We start from the raw sequence: 21,266 nt of genomic DNA on the forward strand, positions 1-21,266 counted from the left end.
ATTGATCTAACATTAAAATATACAGAGTATTTTTTCCAACAATATATATCTCAACCCATCCACACTGGCCCTCCCCTTGCAACTCCTGGCTGTATCCTCCTATAAGTCTGCCTTTGAAGGACCTCCCCCTCCCCAATATGGTAGAAGCCTTTTTCCTATTTTCTTGACTTTGTAAGTATACCAGTGGTATTCTTGGAGTGCATAGGTGGTTATCCTTTTCTCTCTTCAGGTAACCAACCCGTCTTTTTTCACTCGTATATTTATTTGATAGCATACTTCATGCTGCTTTCTTTTGTAATTTCTTATTTATAAGGGCAACAAAGAGGTGCCTGGTCAGTCAGCCAATCAGTATTCACTGATCGGTTTCCTAGTACGTACCAGGCACTGTGCTAAACTCTGATGATACAAAGACAAAGCTGAGCCAGTTCCTGTCTTCAAGGAACTTAAAGACTGTTAATCTAATACCATAGATAATGGCACATAAAATCTTTTAATTGCATAGGGTTCTTTTAGAAATAGTTTTGTGGAAGTAAGAACTCAATTGATAAGCATTTATTATTAAGCACCTACTGTGTGCCAGGCTTTGTACTATGAACAACAGATGATAAACATTTTATTCATCATTCTGATAAAATTATAACCCAACATTTCCCAGATTTTCCAGTTTAGGGAGCAATGCCCGTGAAAAATTTTTGTCCCCAGTTTTTTTTTCCATTCTTTTTGCTTTTAAAGCAATTCCTAATTGTTATTTGTTTAATTATGCAGTATTTGGCGGGGGACTGTCCTCTTAGAGCTGTGTTGGACTGGCATTGTGATGTCAGTGGCCTGTGGGTAATTAAGAAATCTGGCAACAGTTTGAAAAACTGGCTTTATAATTTCTAACACCTGGTCTCATGATAGCCACCTGTTCATTTTCTCTGTTCCTTTTCTTAGGTTACTCAGCATTAAAAACTGCTCCTCTATCTTTGACAGAAGATAAGTGGATTGGCCAGACCAGGGAAATACTGTAGACTTAGTGTGCCTAGAATTCACCAAAGCCTTTCTTTGACCAATGCTTTTACATGATCCTTGTGCACTAGATGGAGAAATGTGAGTTAGCTGTCAGTACAGTTAGATAAATTTGGAACTGCTTGAATGAGCAGAGCCAGAGTATGGTGGTAAATATATTGATGTCAGCCTAGGAGAGGGAGAGCCCTAGCAGAGTATCACATTGTCCCTGTTCTATTTAATGTTTTGGTCAGTGACCTGGATACAGGTATAGATGGCATCACCATAGGTAGGCAGCAGAGCATGAGCCCATACTTAATAAGGAGAAAACACATTACATAGTATGAAGTAGACAAGGGTTGCAATCTACCTTAATGGAGAAAGTACAAATTGTGAGAGAACCATAGAGCTTTCAAAATCATTGTAGTAATATATGGTAAAGACCAACCCTTGAGTTCCAAGATTCATATCAACTACATAAATCTGGAATAGGTGATATAGGGTTAGTCAAGTGAACAATCATTTATTAAGTGCTTACTATGTGCCAAGCACAGGGGAATATAAAAACAAGCAAAAAGACAGTCCCTACCCACAAGATGCTTCCATTCTAATGGTGGATGACAGCATATAAAAGGAAGCTGAAGGGTGTGAGTGGGAAGAGATGAAGGCTGGAGGCATTGTAGAGAAAGTTCAGCAGAGTCTAGAATAAGCCCTGGAGAGGAATGAACACATTGCTGGCCCAGGGACCTCCTTCTAGGAGGAACCAGCCAGTCAGATCAAGAGCCTGCAGGGGTGGGGAGTGCTTCCATGGTGTTAAGGCCAGAGAGGGAGGAAGCTTCAGAGTGAAGAGGTTTCTGCTTAACAACAGTTTGTGTGAAAAAGATCTGGGGGTTTTAATGGATTCCAAGGTAGGTGTGAGTCAGCAGTGTAACAAGAGAGCCAAGAGACAGCTAGGATATATTAAAAGAATATGAAACCTGGAGTCAGAACACCTGGGTGGAAATTCAAGGTCTTACTACTCTTGTGACCTTGGGCAAATTACTTACCTTTCTAAGCCTCAGTTTCCTCATCTATAAAATGGAGGTCTTAACATACATACTATATGTTTTGCATGACTGCATGTACAACATGTATCAAATTGTTTGCCTTCTTAAGGAGCAGGGGGAGGGGAAGGGAGAGAATTTGGAACTCAGGATTTTTAAAAAGCACATTAAAATTGTTTTTATATGTAATTGCAAAAAATAAAATACTTAATAATAATATACATACTATTTTCCTGTACACACACATACACACATATAGATATAGATATACATACATACATACATATGGAAGAAGCCAAATTTCTTGTGTGGAAGCGGTTGGGAAGGCTGTAACTTCTTCAAAACATAGTATGGCAGAGTAGATAGAGTGCTGGGCATGGAGTCTGGGGGACCTGGGTTTGAAATCCTGCTTCTGACTCATTAATTCTGTGTCCATGGCAAATTATTTGATTTTCCTGAGCCTCAGTTTCCCCAGATGTAAAAGGAAGGTAGTAATGCCTTCCTTATGGGGTTGTAATGAGATTCAAGTGAGATAATATATGTAAAGTACTTTGCAACGTAAAACTATCAAAATATTTTTTTTTCTTTTCTGGTTCAAATCCTTACTATCATTGGAATTCTTACCAATATGGGCAGGCACCATAGTTATACAAAGTTGCCCGGGGCCCTGAAAAGTTAAATGGTTTGCCCAGTGCCATATAACCAATAGTATGTGTCAGCAGCAGGATCTGAACACAAGTCTTCCTAATTCCAAGGCCAGGTCTTTATTACCATGCCATGCCATCTTTATATGCCAGTTATTCTTATTCTAAACATAACTTTTTAAAAAGCCTCTTTTTATTGCCTATAGTGTTTTTCATAAGCCGCAGTCCTTTCTTGTCTTTAGAGCATTGATGTTACTATTTTTATTGTTCCATTCCAATTCCGTGTCAGACTTCTGGACTCTTCTTGCATCTGCCCTTTTAAAAATCTGAACATAACTATCTGACAGCAAGAGATACATGCACTGTCCGGAAGTTTTGCTCAGAAAGCCAGAGCTAAAACTTCCTGGGTTTTGTTTTGTTTTTTTTCCTGAGAGAAATTCCAGAAATTGAGGAACAGGGATCGCACCATAGGCAACTTCTTTGTACTGGAACTGCCGCCCTGTTTCTTTAGGATGAATTCTAATCAGTTAGCGTCTCAATACTCAGACCAAAATGCCTGATGAAAAGTACCGAGAAGGCAGGAAATCATCTTCAGAAAGCAGTTATCTCTCTGAGAACCCAGGCCTTTCTGGTGTGTGTGAAAGAACAAAACCCAATGAGTCAACAGTTGGAGAGCACCATTCTGTCTCCGATTGAGTTTCCTGTATTCTGAAGCTTTCTAAGAGAAGTGCTTTCGCACCTAGTTCTGTTCTTAGCATCAGAGGCACATTTTTTTGCAGACCACCAAAGTTAGCAGAACTGCAAATTCATTCTCCTGATCCTTGGTGAGTGAGGAAAAATAAATTAAAAAAAAAAACCTTACTGGCGAGGGGTGGGCAGGAAAGAGACAGCTGTCGGGTGATAGGGTATATTCACCCCATCCCACCACTGCCTAAACTTTAGGGTAATAATAGCAGATGATATATATTATATGTTATATATATTTATATAGCTTTCTAGTTTGCAGAGTGTTTTAAGTATGCCATCTCCTTTGATCTTCTACAACCTCTTGCTATTGTTATCCTCATTTCACACATTAATATACTGAAACCCAGAGATGTTAATAAGGGACTTGGCCAAAGTCACACAGCCAGTATGTGTTGGAAACAAGAAGATTCCAACTCAGCTTTTCCAGACTCCAGGTCCAACATTCTCTCCATTTGGGCCTCCTAGCTGCCTTCGTGTGACAGGACCTTTCGTCTTTTCCCCTTCTACTTTCTTCTCCTTTCTCTTGTTCAGCAAGAACTAGGTACTCTTTAAGCTTCTAATGTTGAGGAGAATTTCACGGCCAACCTGATCTGTTCTGTTTTTCTATGTGGATCTTGCCCTCTTTGCCCTCTGGCATCATCACATCTCTGAAATGTGCTCATTTTATCTCTCCTCTGTCCCTCCACTTCTTAACACTCAACTCATTGTTCAGCCCTTTTCATCTGCTAAATCCAAAAGACTTTTCTACGTCCTCATCCTCCTTGATCTCTCTGCTTTTGGATACTTTTATCTTTCACTGGCTCAGGACACTCTTTCTCCAGGTCCTCTTTCTACCTGTCTGACTCCTTCTTGTCAATCTCTTTGCTGCTCCATCTTCTTCATTAGTATGGATGAATCCCAAGACTCTGTCTCGAGGCCTCTTACCTGCTCTATATACACTCTCTCCCTTGGTGATCTCATTACCGCTAAGAGATGGGTCTCCTAGATCACTAGTTCAGACCTGAGGTTAGACCTGTTGCTTGTCTCTTGTCCCCACTGCCACTGAAGCAAGATGAGATCTCATGGCTGCTCGTTCTCTTGGGGCCAGCTCTGGGTCTGTAAAGACACCAGAGTGGAGACTGACCATACTCAGAGCCCTTGCAGTTCAGTGTTGAGGATCAGAGATGGGTTGGGGAGTTGTGGGGAAGGTAGGTTCAAGGCTGGAGTGGTGATCAAAGGGCCTTGCTGCCCCTTGTGCATGATGGCAGGCGGGGCAGTCTATGAATGGCTTCTGGCCTCGGGGACAAGGTGGTAAAGGTGGCCTAGTTGTCACCTTGTACCCCATCATCCACTTAATTCTCTGGGGTGGGACGGGGAGAGTGCTGGAGGAGCTGACACATTCTGGCCATAAGCAAAGGCAGAGCTTGATGCATAGACACCCCCAGGTAATTTCTGAGTGGTCAATAGCTATATCTTCCTAGGTTATTCATCCTAAATGGGTGGAACCAAGCTGCTCAAAAAACTCAGAGAAGATAGATAGATAGACAGACAGACAGACAGAATGAAAGAATATTAAGGATTTACCATGTACCAGACACTGTACTATATACTAAGGCTATAAATGCAAGCGAGTAAAAGTCCCTACCCTCAAGGAGCTTGTTTTCTATTAGGAGCTAGAGAGGGAGGAACAGGAGGGAAGGGGACTTGACCTATAGCATAGTGTGGAGTTGGCAAGGAAGTGAATCTACCAGACAAGGGTCCTAAGTTAGGATATAGAAAGAGATCTCTTCTAGTCCTTTTCTTCTCTTCCTGGCACCAGTGAGTCTGCCAGTGTGGGGTAGCTAAGCAGGCAGCCCACCTCGGCTTCACCACCATGAAGGCCACTTTGGCCCGGTCTGTGGAAAGTCCTCTGGGGATGGAGCTCCATAAAACAGCTTGAACGGGGCCAGAACCCTAGCCCACTTGGCAGATAGGGTTTACCAGCCATTGTTCTGAGGTCAGCTCCAGTCTACATGAATGAATTCAGTCAGGAGCACCAAAATACTTCTGCTATAATCTACATTCAGGCTAAACCAGATGAATGTGTTCCCATGGGGGAAAGAATTCATTATTTTAACAGACTAGATTTCTGCAATCAAAAGCCTTTTGCAATCAGACTGAAGAGTCAGTCCCAATTTAACTTCTGGAATCTTGCTTCTTTGTTTTGTCTGATTTTCATTTCTCTATATGTGTGTGTCTTTGAAATGCCATGAGTTGGGTTTCACTTCTGCTTTTAGTGGAGAGAAAATGTGTATCGCATCAGCGTTGGGCATATTCCATCTCATAATTTTTGCCAGTTTAACTGACTTTAAAAGAGTCAATGTCACAGCCATGGGTACTAAAAGGAAGGTAAGAGGGTTGGTCTCTTTCCAACATAAATAGAGTAGTTTCATTATGTAGTTTTAAGGGCCTCTAAAAAGACACATGCCTATACCTAGTTATTGCCCCCAGACTCCATTAAAGTCATCCCTTTGGGAATATGTAGTGGAAAGAGCGCTTTGCTTGAGATTCCAGAGCCCTGAGTGCTAGTCCTGACTCTGTCATGAGTCAGCGTTGTTACCTTGGGCAAATCACTCCCTTCTCTGTATCTCCTGTTTCTTCTCTTCTGAAGAAGTTGGACAAGATTCAGGTACTGTCCAGATATAAAATTATAATTATCGTAGGACATTGTGTCTCCAGGAAATCTGATTTAAAATGCAGGTTTGTTTTCTGGGAAAGGTAACGGTTTAGACATTAGTATGCATTAATAATATTTACACTGATGAGTTTATTGAACAATGAGAGGCAGCCTCAGGGGTTTGCCTCAGAGTCGGGAAGACCTGGGCTCAAGTCCTGCCTCTTAGATATATTAGTTCTATGACTATGGGCAATTCACTTGACCTCTCAGTATCCGCAGGAATCCCTCTAAGACTCCACTACCCCCACTCCCAGGTCCCAGCTAAATTTTTTCTTAAAGTTTCTTTGTTGTCTGTTGTTTTTGAGTGGTGGGAAGTATGGGTCTTGAAGAAATGGGACATAGGATAGATGGGTTGAATCACTTTGATAAGGGCAAGGACTGTAGGGTAGGATGGGTAGATTGGCTAGGTCCAGAAGATGGAAGTCCTAGGGACAGGGAGAGAAATAAAGGTCCTGTTGAGTAATCCCCACCCTCCAACATACACATATCCCTTGGCCTCTACAAGGAACACCCAGTCTCCTCAGTGATCTTACCAAGATGACTATGTCATCATTACAGTGAAGCCTGGGTAGAATAAGAAGTCAGTTACTACTTGCAGACTTTGAAGATGCCAGTCTTCCCAAACTAACTTCACAGCCTTCCTAAAATTCCTAAAGGGAGAGCAGATTGTACTGTAGAAAAGGGAGGCTGACTCTTTGTCTCAGGTAGTAGGTTTGGGGGCAGGGGGGAGAGTGTCCTTTCGTCTTATCATTTAGGAACCCACAAAAAAGCAGAAGTAAATGAAATGGGACACCAGCCAATTCTTTTCTTCCCCATATTGTCAGATAGAAATTCCTAGTTTCTCCTTGTCTCTTTGAGGTATCAACTCACTTCCCATGTTTTAGTCTTGTCACAGATAAATAGCCAAATCCAAGTATTTAGAACCAGTGTTACAGAATTTGGTCTTATGGCCTCCTTCTAAGAGCAGTTTAAGTAGCTGTTGAGACCGTGTTCAAGATGTTAAATTGTTTTTCTGGTCAGTAAAGCCTTACATAGTTAGACTACATCTAAGTTAAAGGGATTAGGGTCACTTTGCCCAGAGAAAAGAAGGCTGAATGTGTGTCTACCCAGCCAACCTCTCCTCTTTCCTCCTGTTACATATAAGTATTTGGAGAGAATGTGTTCTCTTTCTCTATGAATGCATGTATATTCACACACCCACACACATATACATACATACATATAAAATATACATGTGTGTATATACACACAGGTATGTGTGTCATGTTGGCACGTGTTAATAGAATTTTTTCCCTTTTTTTTCTTTTTCTTTTCTTTCTTTCTCTCACTAGGAAAAATGGAATCTGTGCAGGGGACTGCATTTGACCTGAGGAAGCCGGTGGAACTGGGAAAGCACATAGAGAAGTTCCACATTAATGGTTTTGACCACAACTTCTGTCTGAAGGATACGAAAGAGAAGCATTTTTGTGCAAGGTCAGACATCTTTCATTCATTCTGTGGCTGGGAAAGATTGCCACCTCCTGTTTCACTGAAATGTTTCCCAGCCATTCTAGTAGCAAGGCATTAGGTTACAGGAGACTAATAAAGAACCAGCCCTCCCTTTGGAAATCATGTAGGATTTGTATTGAACAAATCACTTGCCTTTACTGGGCCTCAGTTTCCTGAATTATAAAATGAGGAGGTTGGGTTAGATAACCTAAGATCCCTTTAAATTTAAATCTATGATCTCAAGATTTAAAATCTGGAATTTAGATCTCAATCAATTCTATGATCTCTGGATCCCAACACTTAACAGAGGATAAGGTAGCATTTTTAACTCAGAAAAGAAATTGCTACTTTTCTAACAGATTGTTTCTCCAAGTCGTTGAATCTTCTGAGAAGGGATTCCAACCTGGCCAGTGCCATAACTCTACCTCATTCCTACAAGTTTACTGTGTGATGAGGTGCTAAATCAGGGGTGGGGAAACTGTACCTCAAGGCCATGTGGCCTTCTAGGTCCTTGGGTGCAGCCTTTTGACTGAGTCCAAGTTTTATAGAACAAACCCTTTTATTAAGGGGATCTTCCACTAGGTGAAAACTTTTCTTGTTAATATTTCTTCCTCTTGCCTGTATGTCTCCATTAACTCTTCTTGTCTTTGCCCAATTCCTTGTCTGTCTCCCCTGCTCCTCTTGCCTCTTCTAGACCCATATATTTCCCAGTAAGTTTACCCTTTCTCCTCTCCCTTCTACTTCTCTAAAATATGAATTATTTATCGTTCAATTTTTTTCTCCCCAGAGTCTATCATCCCCGCACTGGACGGAAGCTAGAAGTATACACAACCCAGCCTGGGGTTCAGTTTTACACGGCCAATTTCCTGGATGGAACACTGAAGGGAAAGGGGGGTGCCGTATACCCCAAACACTCAGGTTTTTGCCTTGAGACCCAGAGCTGGCCAGATGCAGTCAACAAGGTAAAGTCAAATTTACAGGTGGCTCCTCTACTACTCTTCTCCTTACTAGTCACTGCTGAGACCTTGTACAAGACATTAAATTGGTTTTCTGGTCATTACAGCCCTGTGCAGTTATGATTATGGTAGGGGGGATTGGTATCATTTTGCCTAGAGAAGAGAAGGCTGAAACTAGGGACTAGCTAAATCTCTTTGCGTCCTTTTCACACATTACTCGCCTTCACTCCAGCCAGACTGGCCTCACCCATGACACTCCGTCACTCGTCTCAGTGTCTTGGTGTTGACTCCCAGTGTGCTCCAAAGAGGTGGAATGCAGGCAACTGCTTTGGGCACCCCGTTTAGCTGCTGGAACTCCCAAGCCTATTGTTAGTTATGTTGAACACCTATTAGTAACAGCTGACCTTTCTTTGTGGTCTTAAGGTTTGGGTGACGCTTTACATATATTTTCTCCTTTAATCATCACAACAACCTGATAAGACAGGTACTGTTCTGATAGATTTTATTAAACCCATTTTACAGGTAAGGAAACTGAGGTCACGTGCCTTGCCCTTGGTCAGCTAGGAAGGGTGAGAGGAGGCATTCAAACCTGGGTCTCTCCCTCCTGACTTTAAATTTGGTGCTCTCTCCACTAAACCATGCTGCCTTGTCATATTCCTTAATTTCAGGGCTGAAGGTCATGGTTCAGTCCTTATTTACACACACAATTATTTATTATTATAGTGGCTACAGCCCTCCTTCTAGGGCTGGAAAGAATCTGTGAGGGGACATGATCTGGGTCCCCATGTGAGGAAAGTAGGACTTTGCTCACATTTCCCCACTGGAGTGGTGTAATTGGAAGGAAAATCCCACAGATTTTCTCAGAAATCAAGTATATGTATTGGGAGTATATGGGAAGTATATGATTGGGAAGTTTCTCTTTTATGTCTGATCTAAATCTCTCCTCCTTCCATTTTGGCTCACTTCTTATCACCTGACCTTTAATGAAACTGGAAAGGGATGGTTGGCAAGCTCCTGAAGCTTCGCCTTTCGCATACGAGATGATAATTAGTCAGTCAATCAGTGAACACTTAAGTTCCTATTATGTGCCAGGCACGCTGGGGATACAAAAAGAAGAGTGGAAAGGTCTCTGCTTAAAGCCTGTGAACCCCTTGTCAGAAGAACATTTTTAATTGCTTCATATAAAATCCATAGGATTACAGAAGAAGCCAATTATATTGAAGTCAAATTATCCAAAAAAATTTTTAAGTTCACAGACCTCAGGTAAAGAACCCCTCCCAGTGCTGGCATTCAAGCCTGGTTACATATAACCTGCTCCTTCCATGGGACAGGCTAGAATAAAAACCAAATTAAATTAATGCAGAAGGGTCCCTGATGGTCATTACAACTTATGAGAATTTTCTTCTAATGATCTTTTCACCGAATGGAAGAGGAAAGATCAAAGCAATGACAGAGAGAGGAAAGTGGACATTGAAGAGTCCTGGCCCTGTCATTCCCATTGCATTTCTATATTTGATGGGACCAGAGTTTCAGAAACTCCACTCTTTTATATGTGTTCTCCCTGTTTCTGTCACCAGAAGTCTGGGAGGAGTTTAATATTTGCTAAGCTGCTGAGTACTTTGTGAGGCCAAGTGATTTAAGAAATAACTTGTGATTGTTTCTTTTCTTCTTGATTATCTAACATTACTCTTTTCCAATTAGATTTTTTGCTGTTCAAAAAGAGATCAGAGAAGACATTCTTAATCATGTGGCCTGTTAATGAGAAAAAGCATGTTGTAGTAGAAAGAGCACCGACTTTGGAGCCTGGCAATACCTTGGTTCACATCCAGCCTCTGATACTTAATAGAAAAGTCACTCTACCTCTCTAATTCCGTAAACTGGGGCCAATAATACACCTATCTCAGGGGCTGGTTATGGGGATCAGATGGGACGATGTATATAAAGTGATTTGTAAACCTCAAAGTTCTGTGTAGGTATCAGCTGCTGTTTGGGGGAGGGGAAGGTCTGAACCTGTGATATTCCTACCAATACAAACTGCCACCTTCTCTGCAGTTTATACTTAGTTGTCTGGGGTACTGGAGAAGTTAAATGACTTGTCATCACATGGCTAATACGTGTCAGGATTTAGACACAGTTGTTTTTTGTTTTGATTAAGTGACTTGCCCAGGGTCACACAGCTAGTAAGTGTCAGATGTCTGAGGCTGGATTTGAACTCAGGTCCTCCTGACTCCAGGGCTGGTGCTCTATCCACTGTGTCACCTAGCTGCCCCAACACAGTTCATCTTTAGTCTGAAGCCTGCTCCCTCTCCACCATACCACATCGCCCTTCATGAGTATCATTGTCATCATTACTGAGAAGGCATTGCAGCCTGGCATCCCGGATAAAGAACTGGCCTTGGAGTCAGGAAGACCAGGGTTCAAGTTCTGCTTCTTATATATCCTGGCTGTGTGACCATGGGCAAGTCATTTGATTTTATAAAATTTTATGCTTTATAAAATGATTAAGTTGCCGAGCAGCTACTGATCAGCATTGGTATAGGGAATTTCTTCTACTCCAGTGACATCACAGGTCTAATCCAAAAAATTATTATCATTACTGTTGTAGTCCCCAGGGCCTGGATGTCGAGGTGTCTAACTGGTTTCTTTTCTTTACACAGCCACATTTTCCTCGTGTACTGCTCCGTCCAGGTGAAGAATATAACCACACTACTTGGTTCAATTTTTCTGTGGCTTAAGGAGGGTCACATTGGCCCTACCAGATGAAGAGCACACAAACAATGGAAATACATCTAAAGCCTCTTCAGCAACCAAAGTCTTAGGTTTCTCCTTCATAAGAGGGGAAGTGTTATATGTCAAGGAGCTAAAAGTAATCAGCTGGGTTGAAGTAATCACAGTGATAGATGCTAGATTAATTAGTCAGATTCTTAAGTGCTGGTGATCTTCTAAAATGACTAACTCCAGGTTGTGCTTAAAGGTCAACTCGGTTGCCTGTGCTAATGAAGGGAGCCAAAGTAATAAGGAACACCATGCACTGAAATCCCAAGTCTCTCCCCCTAGACTGGGTAGAAGTAACTGGGGGCATTAGTACTCTGAGGGCCATGGACAGTGAAGGCAATTGCTGATGGCCATTACCATTTAAATCTTCTTGTCTTTATACTTCTTTCTTTTCCTTTCTCTTCTTTCCTTTTCCTTCTCCTCTTTCTTTCATCTCTCCCTATGCCTAAGGGCATTACTTGTGAAACTCTAGGTAAAGAGTTTCTGGCTCCTTTTCTGGCTATTTCATCCTTTTTTCCCCACTTGCCCTTCATAAAAATTGCTCCCAAGTAGCAAAAAGGTCTGAGCAAGGTATATGAGCTACTTGTACTTTGTATTATTTGCCTTTAATATGGTGGGGGTGATTAACACTAGGGGTGGGGAACCTGAAGCCCTCTAGGTCCTCAAGTTCCCCACTGTTCTATGAAGTTTGGATTCAGTCAAAGGGCCACACTTGAGGACCCTGGTTTAACCCAACCCCCTAAGGCCAGCAAAATTTGGAACTGTGTAGCGTCTTCCTCAGTAGTCCACTTTAGTATGGGTGGATCAGACTAAACTAAAAACTTAATGGAGATGACCTATTAGTAGTAGACTAGGATATTCGGTACTGCCTCTTAAGTCTTGCTGCCAGAAACCTTATTTTTAGGAACAACACATTTGCCTGGATTGTGTTCGTGATCTTTAGAATAACAGAAATACCAGATGACTTTGTTATGCACTCATGCTCATTCTGAATCAAATAAAATTCTGCACTTTGAAAAGGTACCGATTCATTCTTTCAGTTAGTGGGTCACTCACTGTCCCAGGGAGAAGTAGCCGAGCCAAAGGCACACAGTTGACTTCTGTCCTCCCATCCCTGTCCAAGCGTCAGTGTTTTTCTAAAGGAAGGAAATCCCATTAGAAGATGCTTCAGTGAATCAGTCTCCTATCTCCACTTCCTATCACCTGTTCTGTCGAAACCAGAAAATAGTTCTGTCTTAAAATTCCTTTCTGTGTCTAGGGTTTTCAGGAGCTGGGCTAGGCGCTGTGGATGATGAGATGATATAAAAGCTGCAAAGCCTGGCTTACAGGGAATACAGTCTTTTGGGAGAGACCAAACTAATATGCTTAAGGCAATGAAACAACAATTTTTTTTTCTATTTTATTTTTTTAATTGACAAGCATTTCTTTTCTTTCCTGCCCATCCTCCTGCATTTAAAAGGGGAAAAAACCTTTCTAACAAATATACATAGTAGAGAAAAACAACTTCCTTTGTTGCCCACATCTAAAAATATATGAATGTAAGACAGCATATGATTAAGTGCCAAAATATGAAATGTAGATAATGTGCCTTAGGATTCGGGGGCATAACCCCGTTTTGTTCTCTACTCTAGGGTGTTGGCAAAAGATAGAAAAAACCATGTCATTTCCTTTTATGAAAAACAAACCAGAATAGTGCATCCAAGGCATAGGAGTTAAATGTGTCTCCTAGCTAAGCCTCCTTCCCAGATATTGGCAATAGTAATTCTCACCCATTCTCACCTTACTTCAACACCCCTCATTATCAATCATCATTCATTCTCACTCCTGCTTTTTATCACACTACCACCTGTGGTTCTCCAGTCTCAGTATTATAAAGGTTATTGGACCCTAATGTAGGTGACAATCTACTCACTTCATTGTTAATTTGGGGACTTGCAAATTCAGTTATGACTTTGCCTCTTCTCTGAAGTACTACTACAATGGGTATTTGAGGAGTAAACATGAGTCTTTAGAGGGAAGAAATTTGGGAATCACTAAATGGGTATACTAGATAACATTCCAAGAAAATAGTGCTTAAATCATGGGGGCTTAATTAACACCAGCAGCAAAGATGAAGCTTTGCCATGGTGATTTTTCCCTAACCATATTTTAAGACCGATTGAACTTTTGTCTTAACTAATGAAATGCCAGAAAGCTGGAAGCGCATATTGAGTGAAGACTTCTCTTATGGTACTGTAACCTCAAAATAGAAGTTAAGCAGAAGGGCATGTTCTCAAATAGCACCGGGAAACAAAACTTTGTCCTCTGACCCAACCTCCTTCCTATAGGGAACAGCTGCAACTCAGGACTCAGCTTTCAAAACTCAGCTGCCACCAAATAGCTGTGCCCAACCACTAGAAATCAGGACACCCTCTGCCCCAAACTCTCCTAGGTAGGATGGTTGGGGAGGCTTGCCTTGTAGCATGTTAGAAGAGCATTCCCACCCACACAAACTATTGCTTATAGCTACTGGATGTTACAACGTGGTGATGGTTACAGCTCAAACAGGTGGTGGGTTGACTGAAGAAGCCCAGATCTAGCCCCCACTTGCTCTGGATTCCGTGTGTTTGAGGCTGATGCAATGGGGATAGCATGTGCCATAGAACAAATTTCCTGTTCCCCTAAAAAAGATGTGAATGCTTATCACAATGCAAATCCAACCTTTGGCTCACTTGACTACGAGCATTTTCTCAGTTCCTACATCAGGACAGAATGCCACAAGCTAAGCATATTTCTATAACTTGCTGAGAGATTTGCTGAAATATGAATTAGCTTTAACTGGCTAGAATTCAGGTAGCTAAACCAGCTACTAATAGAAGGAAGGTTTTGATTTACCAATATTCAAATATAAACAAGCTACATGATTTAAAAATACACTGCCTTTAAAAAAAAGAAAACACTTCCAATATAGAGTCCAGGTTGAGGAGATTCCCAGTTGGTGAGGTCCTTCAGATACTCCTGTTTGTGATATTCCCAAACCTCCTGGAAAAGATCTGTGATCCGTCAAAGTTTAGAGTTTGACCTGTCCATCCACACAGGAAAGACCAGGTGGGTGAAGAATTTCCATTGCCTACGTTTCATCATCCTACAGAGCTTGTCCATCAGTATGTGCATCTGGGACAGATAATACAGATGGAGAATGAGCTGGACCCAGAATTGAAAGCAAGGAGAGCGGCTGGATTGCTTTGGGGAAATTGCAAAACCCTTTTGCTGACACCCACCTACCCACCCAAGTTGCTCAAAATGGCAAAGGCCCATATTTTCAATTTGTTGATGTTGCAGTGTGGCAGTGAAATCTAGGATACCACTGCCTCTGAAGAACTACAGAGTGTCCCTCCGAGGGCAATGGAAAGGCACATGGTGGGTGTAAGTGAGCAGGCTGCGACATTACAATCAGTGAGGAATAACAAAAAACAGGAAGAAAGGATGTCATCAAAGATTATAAGCCAGAAAGAAGATGGGCTGGTCTCGTGGAGATAGCAAGGGATGACGGATAGATAGCCAGCGTGCTCTGCTGGTACTCTTGTTATTTCAGGAGAAAGGGAGTTAGGCCTCCACCATGCTCCACCATGGACACCTAAGGTGAACTTTGGGAAGGAGATGGTCAGGAGTTGTACAAACTTGAATTGATGAAATTGTAGAGCCATTTGAATACCATTGAATTGGCATTCTCCTTAAGGAAGTCATATCTCATTACACTGTTGCCTTATAGAACAGATTAAACAATTAGGGCATATGCACAAATGGTTAGTGAAGCAAAACTTTAGCATCACATGACTTTTCTTGGTGTCAGATTTGCCAAAAACAGATTTGGGGAGAAACATAACTCCTCCCATCTTCCACCATGTCTGCAGCAAGGAGATAGAAAATGATTGAAGTAATTCATTTGGAAACTTGTAAAAGGCATACATAACCCACCAGTCTTGGGTTCAAACCACCTGAGGGTAGGTGCTCTTGTAGTATTGCAACATTAAATTTTTCATTAAACTTAAACTGTTAATTAAATTGACGTGATCAGCACAAAATCTTATATCAGAGATTTCCTCACAACTTTTCTAATCAAATTATTGCTTGAGTGTGTGTGTGTGTGTGTGTGTGTGTGTGTGTGTGTGTGTGTGTGTGTGTAGTGCACTAAAAAAAGAGCATATTGAACAGTGACATAAACTCCAGTTCTGGGTCTGCTGGTGACCAGGAAAAACAACGTGTTCAGGAGTCATTTTCCTTGGCTGCGTAATAGTCTATAGTCTATAACCCAAGGGGTTGGTACACCTCTCACTAAGGGTTCCCTGCCCTGACCAGGTTTAACCCTGAGAGGGGAACCTGGTCTCTAAAAAGAGAAGTCGGACTCTTATTGTCTACTTTTTACCTCTTCACGCAAGAGTTGTGGGTAAAATCCCTTAAAGCTAAAGTATGGCTTTATGTTTAGGATCTCTCTGAAAAGGATTAACAGAGTTCTCTTTATTTACTTATTTATTTTTGTTTTGTTTTTTTGGCAGCTGGGGTTACATGACTTGCCCAGGGTCACACAGCTAGTAAGTGTCAAATGTTTGGTCTGAGGCTAGATTTGAACTCAGGTCCTCCTGACTTCAGGGCCGGTCCTCTATCCACTGCACCACCTAGCTGCCCCCAGAGTTCTTTTTAGAAATGGACAAAGTAAATTATATATTTTGTTCTACTGTTTCAGTCTCGTCCAACTCTTCGTGACCCCATTTGGGTTTGTTTTTTTTTTTTGAGGGGGGGCAAAGGTACAGGAATGGTTTGCCATTTCCTTCAGCTCATTTTACAGATGAGGAAACTGAGGCAAATAGGGTTAAGTGACTTGCCCAGGATCACACAATAAGTGTATGAGGCCAGATTTGAACTCACATAGATGAGTTTTCTTGGTTTCAGGCCTGGCACTCTATCCCACTGTGCCATCTAAGCGTCCATATGTATGGGACAGTTATATATTTCCTCGACCATAAAAGTCTTATAACACAAAAGACTCATAAGGGTGCAATGACAAAGACTTAAAACATGTAACAGTAACTCAAAATTCCTATCAAACTCTCCTAGTAGATTGACATCGAAAGCATCAGAACGTGAAATGTTTTGTGGGATGTCAGCTCTGCATTATCTGCACGGTTCTCTCAAGGTCTGTGTATTTTGACAAGCCAGAGCATAGCTTGGGATCATCTCCTTGACGGTGGTTATATTCTCTTCTGAAAATCACTGTAGCAGCTTCAGGTAGTGTCTTCCGCTGCCAATCACTGGGACCTCCAAGTGACTCCAGAGATCGATTTAAATCCGCAAAGGCGCTATCAAGGCTGGAAACTTCCTTCTCAAGATCACAAGGCCTTGATCCAATCTCAAGTTCATTTAGATGAGCATAGATCATATTATCTGTTTTTTAATCATAATTTCCCCTTAATTACATGTAAAAACAATTTTTAACATTGATTTTTTTATTTTTATTTTATTTTTTTAAATTTTTTTTCTCCTTTCCTCCCTCCCTCTCCACCCCCCCTTCCCGAGATACTAAGCAATTTAATATAGGTTATACATGTACAATCGTGCAAAATGCATTTCCATATTAGTCATGTTTGGAAAGAAGACAGACCCAAAGGAAAAAAAAACACAAAAAAATAAAGAATGTGAAAAATAGTATGCTTTGATCTGCATTCAGACCCCATCAGGTCTTTCTTTAGGGGTAGATGGCTTTTTTCTCATGAGCCTTTAGAATTCATTTGGATCATTAAGTTGCTGAGAATACCTAAGATGTTCATAGTTGATCAAACAATATTGCTGTTGTGTACAATGTTCTGTTCACTTCACTTGAGCACATTCTCTCATGCCACATGCAATTACCACAGTCGCTGAGGGGAACACTCCAGTCCGTTGTCCTCTTAGCAAATCCAAGAGAGCTGAGTTCTAAGCCACATGTGCAGAGGACAGTGAGAGGGAAAGTAGAATCTCCTTTTAAGCCTACTGACTGAGTAGCTCTTCGTGCTCAGTAGTCAGGCCTCTTTGGCATACTCCCTACCACCACCATCACCATCGTGAGGACTGAGGAACAGTCAAGGTATTGCTTCATCACATCAAAAGGAAGTCACGTGTATCATTAGATGTAGCAGAGGAGTTCAGCTCAGCTCCCGGCATGCTCTGTGGGATGAACCCCACAGGCCCATTGACTTTCCTACACCCTACCATCCTCTCAAGTTTTCTTCCTATCTCTCACCTCTCCTTCTCAGCCAAACTCGTAGATAAAAACTGCCTGTGCTCCTTACCTTCACTTTCCTATCATTCACTACTCAGCTCTTTGCTATCTGGCTTCTGACCTCATCACACAACTGAAATTGATGTCTCCAAAGTTACTGGTGACCTCTTAACTGCCAAACCTGAGTACTCAGCCTTTTTGACCTGTCTGCTACATTTGTTACTGTTGACCATACTATCCTTAATACTCTCTATTCTGGGTTTTTGTGACAATATTCTACCTAAGTATTCCATCTCTTTTGCTACATCATCATCTATATCACACCTTCTAGCCTTGCCTTCTCCACCTATTTCTCAGCTCTCATATATTTAACTATCATCTCTATGCACCTGACTCATAGATCTTATATATCCAGTCCCAGTCTCTTCCCTGAGCTTTGTTCCTGCTGAACAAATTGCCTATTGGTCATTTTAAACTGGGTGTTCTGGAGACATCTCAAGCTCAAAATAGCCAAAACTAAATTCATTATCTTTTTTCTCAGCCATCCTGATAAGGACACCAATATCATTGCCCCGTTCTATGTTTATAATAATAGCATTATCGTTGACCTCTCACTCTCCCCCACCCCATATATCTAATCAGTTGTCAAAGCTTACAATTTCTACCGACACATCCCTCACATCCCTTCTATTCTCTCTAGTCCCCTAGTTTCACCTTCAGGCCTTTACGGCCTCTTATTTGCAATGGCCTCTGGGTCGGTCTCTCTGTTTCATGTCTCTCACCCCTCTGGACCACTCTACATGCTGTCACTAATGTTATTTTCCTTAACTGCAGATCTGTGTCATTTGCCTGCTCAGTCCACTCCAGTGGCTACTTTTTGCCTCTAAGATTAAATATAAATTTGTGGATTTAGCTTTTAAAGGCCTCCACAACCTGACTCCAACCTAGCTTTCTAGCGACACTGAACGTTATTCCCCCTCCTACACTTTGACATGCAGCCAAACTGGTTTACCTGCTGTTTCTCACCCACTGCACTCTTATCTCCCATCTCTGTGCATTTGAATTCTCTTTCCCCCATTCCTGGAAAGCCTTTCTTCTTCATCTCTACCTCCAAGAATACTTTTCTTCTAGTTGTAGCTTAAATACTGCCATATACATGAAGCCTTTCTTTATTTCTCCCCTCTTCCAACTGCTGGTGCCTTCTCTCCCAAACTACTTTGATTTGAACTATTTTATATTTATATACACATTTGTTCTCCTTGTATGTATTCTGTATATACTTTAAAAATGTATGTGCTGTCTCTTGATTAAACTATTAAGTTTCTTGCAAATAAAGATTATTTCATCCTTTGTACTTTTATTACTGGTGCCTGGTACATATTAGGCTTTAATAAATGCTAGTTGATTGATTAAATGTTGTGAAACTGTTGACTCCTGCCTCTCTCTCTCAGGTGTCTCTGCTCTCTAGTGGACTTATCAATCTACTAGTTTCATAGTTGCTGCTAGGCATTTATCCGTCTTACAAATTTCTAGGCTTCATCTCTTCAGAGCCACTTGCTGGCCAGCCTGCCAAGGTGTAGTAACTAAAAAGCCTCTCCTGGCTAGGAGCAGCCTGAGAGCTCTTTAATCATATTCAGAGGCTATGAGCTATCACCTTACCTAACAAAAGTTAAGTAGAGTGCCCCTAGGCAAAGATAGTTCTTAAAAAATAAAGTGCCCAATGGGGAAAGGACCCACATGTACAAAAATATTTATAGCAGCTCTCTATGTGGTGGCAAAGAATTGGAAATTATGGGGATGCCCATCAATTGGGGAATGACTGAACAAGTTGTGGTATATGAATGTAATGGAATACTATCGTGCTGTAAAAAATCATGAGCAAGCCAACTTCAGAAAAACCTGGAAAGACTTGTATGGACTGTTGCTGAGTGAGCTGAGCAGAGAATGTTGCACACAGTAACAGCCACTTTGTGCAGTGACTAACTTTGATAGACTTAGCTCTTCTCAGCAATGCAAGGATCTAAGACATCACCAAAAGGCTCATGATGGAGGGTGCTATCCACATCCAGAGAAAGAACTATGGAGTCTGAATGCAGATCGAAACATACTGGTTGCTCTTTTTTTTTCTTCTGTTTTGTTTTGTTTCTTCTTTCTTGTGGTTTCTCCCATTGGTTCTAATTCTTCTTTACAACATAATGTGAAAATATGTTTAATAAGAATGTATATGTAGAGCCTATATCAGATTGCACACCGTCTTGGGGAGAGAGGTGAGGAGGGAGGGAGAGAAAATTTAAAACTCAAAAGCTTATAGAAGTGAATGTTGAAAACTAAAAATAAATTAATAAAATAAATAAAATGCCCTCCTTGTGTCTGGAGCAACATTCTAGTGCTCTGTCCTAGACTACAATAGGATAATAGATCTAGCGCCAGAGAGGACTTAGGAAGCCATCTACTCTAAGCCTTTCATTTTGGATGAGACAACTGAGATTCAGGGAGGTAAAACAGTTTGCCCAAGGTCACAGACTTGCATAATAAATGACAGTCAGGTCCTCTGACTCCAGAAGAAATGCTATTTTTACTATATCACAATGTATTTTCTTAACTTTCCAGTCATCTTTTCTATAACCTCTCCAACTACCTCCCCACCCCGGAGAAACTTTCACCTTGGGGCTCCCCTTCCTGATTGGTGACTACCTCTGCCCAAGATCCTCCCTGGCTTCTCATGCAAATGATCTTGTGTCCAAAGCTAAGCAAAGAAGTTCACTCACCTGTTTCCTATTCCCAAATTTATTTTCTATGTCAGATAACAGAAAAGTTGTTATGGTTTGACCACTGAGATATAAAATACCTTGTTAAGTATTCAAAGCCTTTCATAATTTGGCCCCTTCCAGCTTTCTAGTCTTCTTATGCCTTGGTACTCCCCCCAAGTACTCTTGATCCAGTGACACTGGCTTGCTATACACAAGACCAACTCCAGGATGTCCTCCTTCTTGAAAAACTCTTCTCATCTCCATCTCTTGGATTCCCTGAGCTCCTTCAAATCTTAGCTAAAATGCCACCCTCAAAAAGCCTTTCTCGTCTTTCTTAATTTTTGTGCCTTTTCTCTTTTGCTTCCCTCTAGTTTAAGCTATCTACATTTTGTTTTTATATAGTTGTTTCTATATCGCCTCCCACATTAGACTGTGAGCTCTTTGAAAGAAGGGACTTTTTTTTTGTTTTTATTTTTGCATTTCTTGCACCCCCGGTGCTTAGCACAGTGCTTAGCACATAGTAGGTGTTTTAATAAATACTTCTTGGCTTAATTTAGTATCCCCTGTTCATAAAAATTTATTATGTCTCCATATTAGGATTAGTTGAAGGAAATGGGAATATTTAGTCTGAGAAAGAGAAGACTTAAGGGGAATGTGACAGCTGTCTTCAAGTATTTAACGAGATTTTAGATGGAAAAGGATTGGCTTGTTCTTCTGAGTCCCAGAGAGTAGAAGTAGGAACAACAGGTTGAAGCTGCAGAAAAGAGGCACATTTTGTCTCAATAGAAGGGAAAATGTCCCCAACCCTTATAGCTCTTCAGAAGGGGACTGACTCCGCACAAGAGATAATGGGCACCCCTCAGGAGAGGCCTTCACACAAAGGCTCCATAAAGTAGGCAATGTTTGTCCCTCCTGCCTGACAGACTGATAGTAGTCATCACAGTGT

The 21,266-nt window shown here is 41.3% G+C and overlaps 1 protein-coding gene across 1 annotated transcript in view; it reads left to right on the forward strand.

The window, feature by feature from the left end:
- Window positions 1-12,354, forward strand: part of GALM (galactose mutarotase) — a 58,990-nt gene extending 46,636 nt beyond the window's left edge. The window contains exons 5-7 of the mRNA XM_020976993.2: window positions 7,448-7,589; window positions 8,392-8,566; window positions 11,218-12,354. Coding sequence (XP_020832652.1) covers window positions 7,448-7,589; window positions 8,392-8,566; window positions 11,218-11,295 — 395 coding nt within the window. The 3' untranslated portion in view covers window positions 11,296-12,354. The remainder of the gene's footprint in view (window positions 1-7,447; window positions 7,590-8,391; window positions 8,567-11,217) is intronic.
- Window positions 12,355-21,266: the final 8,912 nt, after the last annotated feature.

Source organism: Phascolarctos cinereus, unplaced genomic scaffold, assembly GCF_003287225.1.
Source record: "Phascolarctos cinereus isolate Bilbo 61053 unplaced genomic scaffold, phaCin_HiC Scaffold_2;HRSCAF=192, whole genome shotgun sequence".
NCBI lineage: Eukaryota > Metazoa > Chordata > Mammalia > Diprotodontia > Phascolarctidae > Phascolarctos > Phascolarctos cinereus.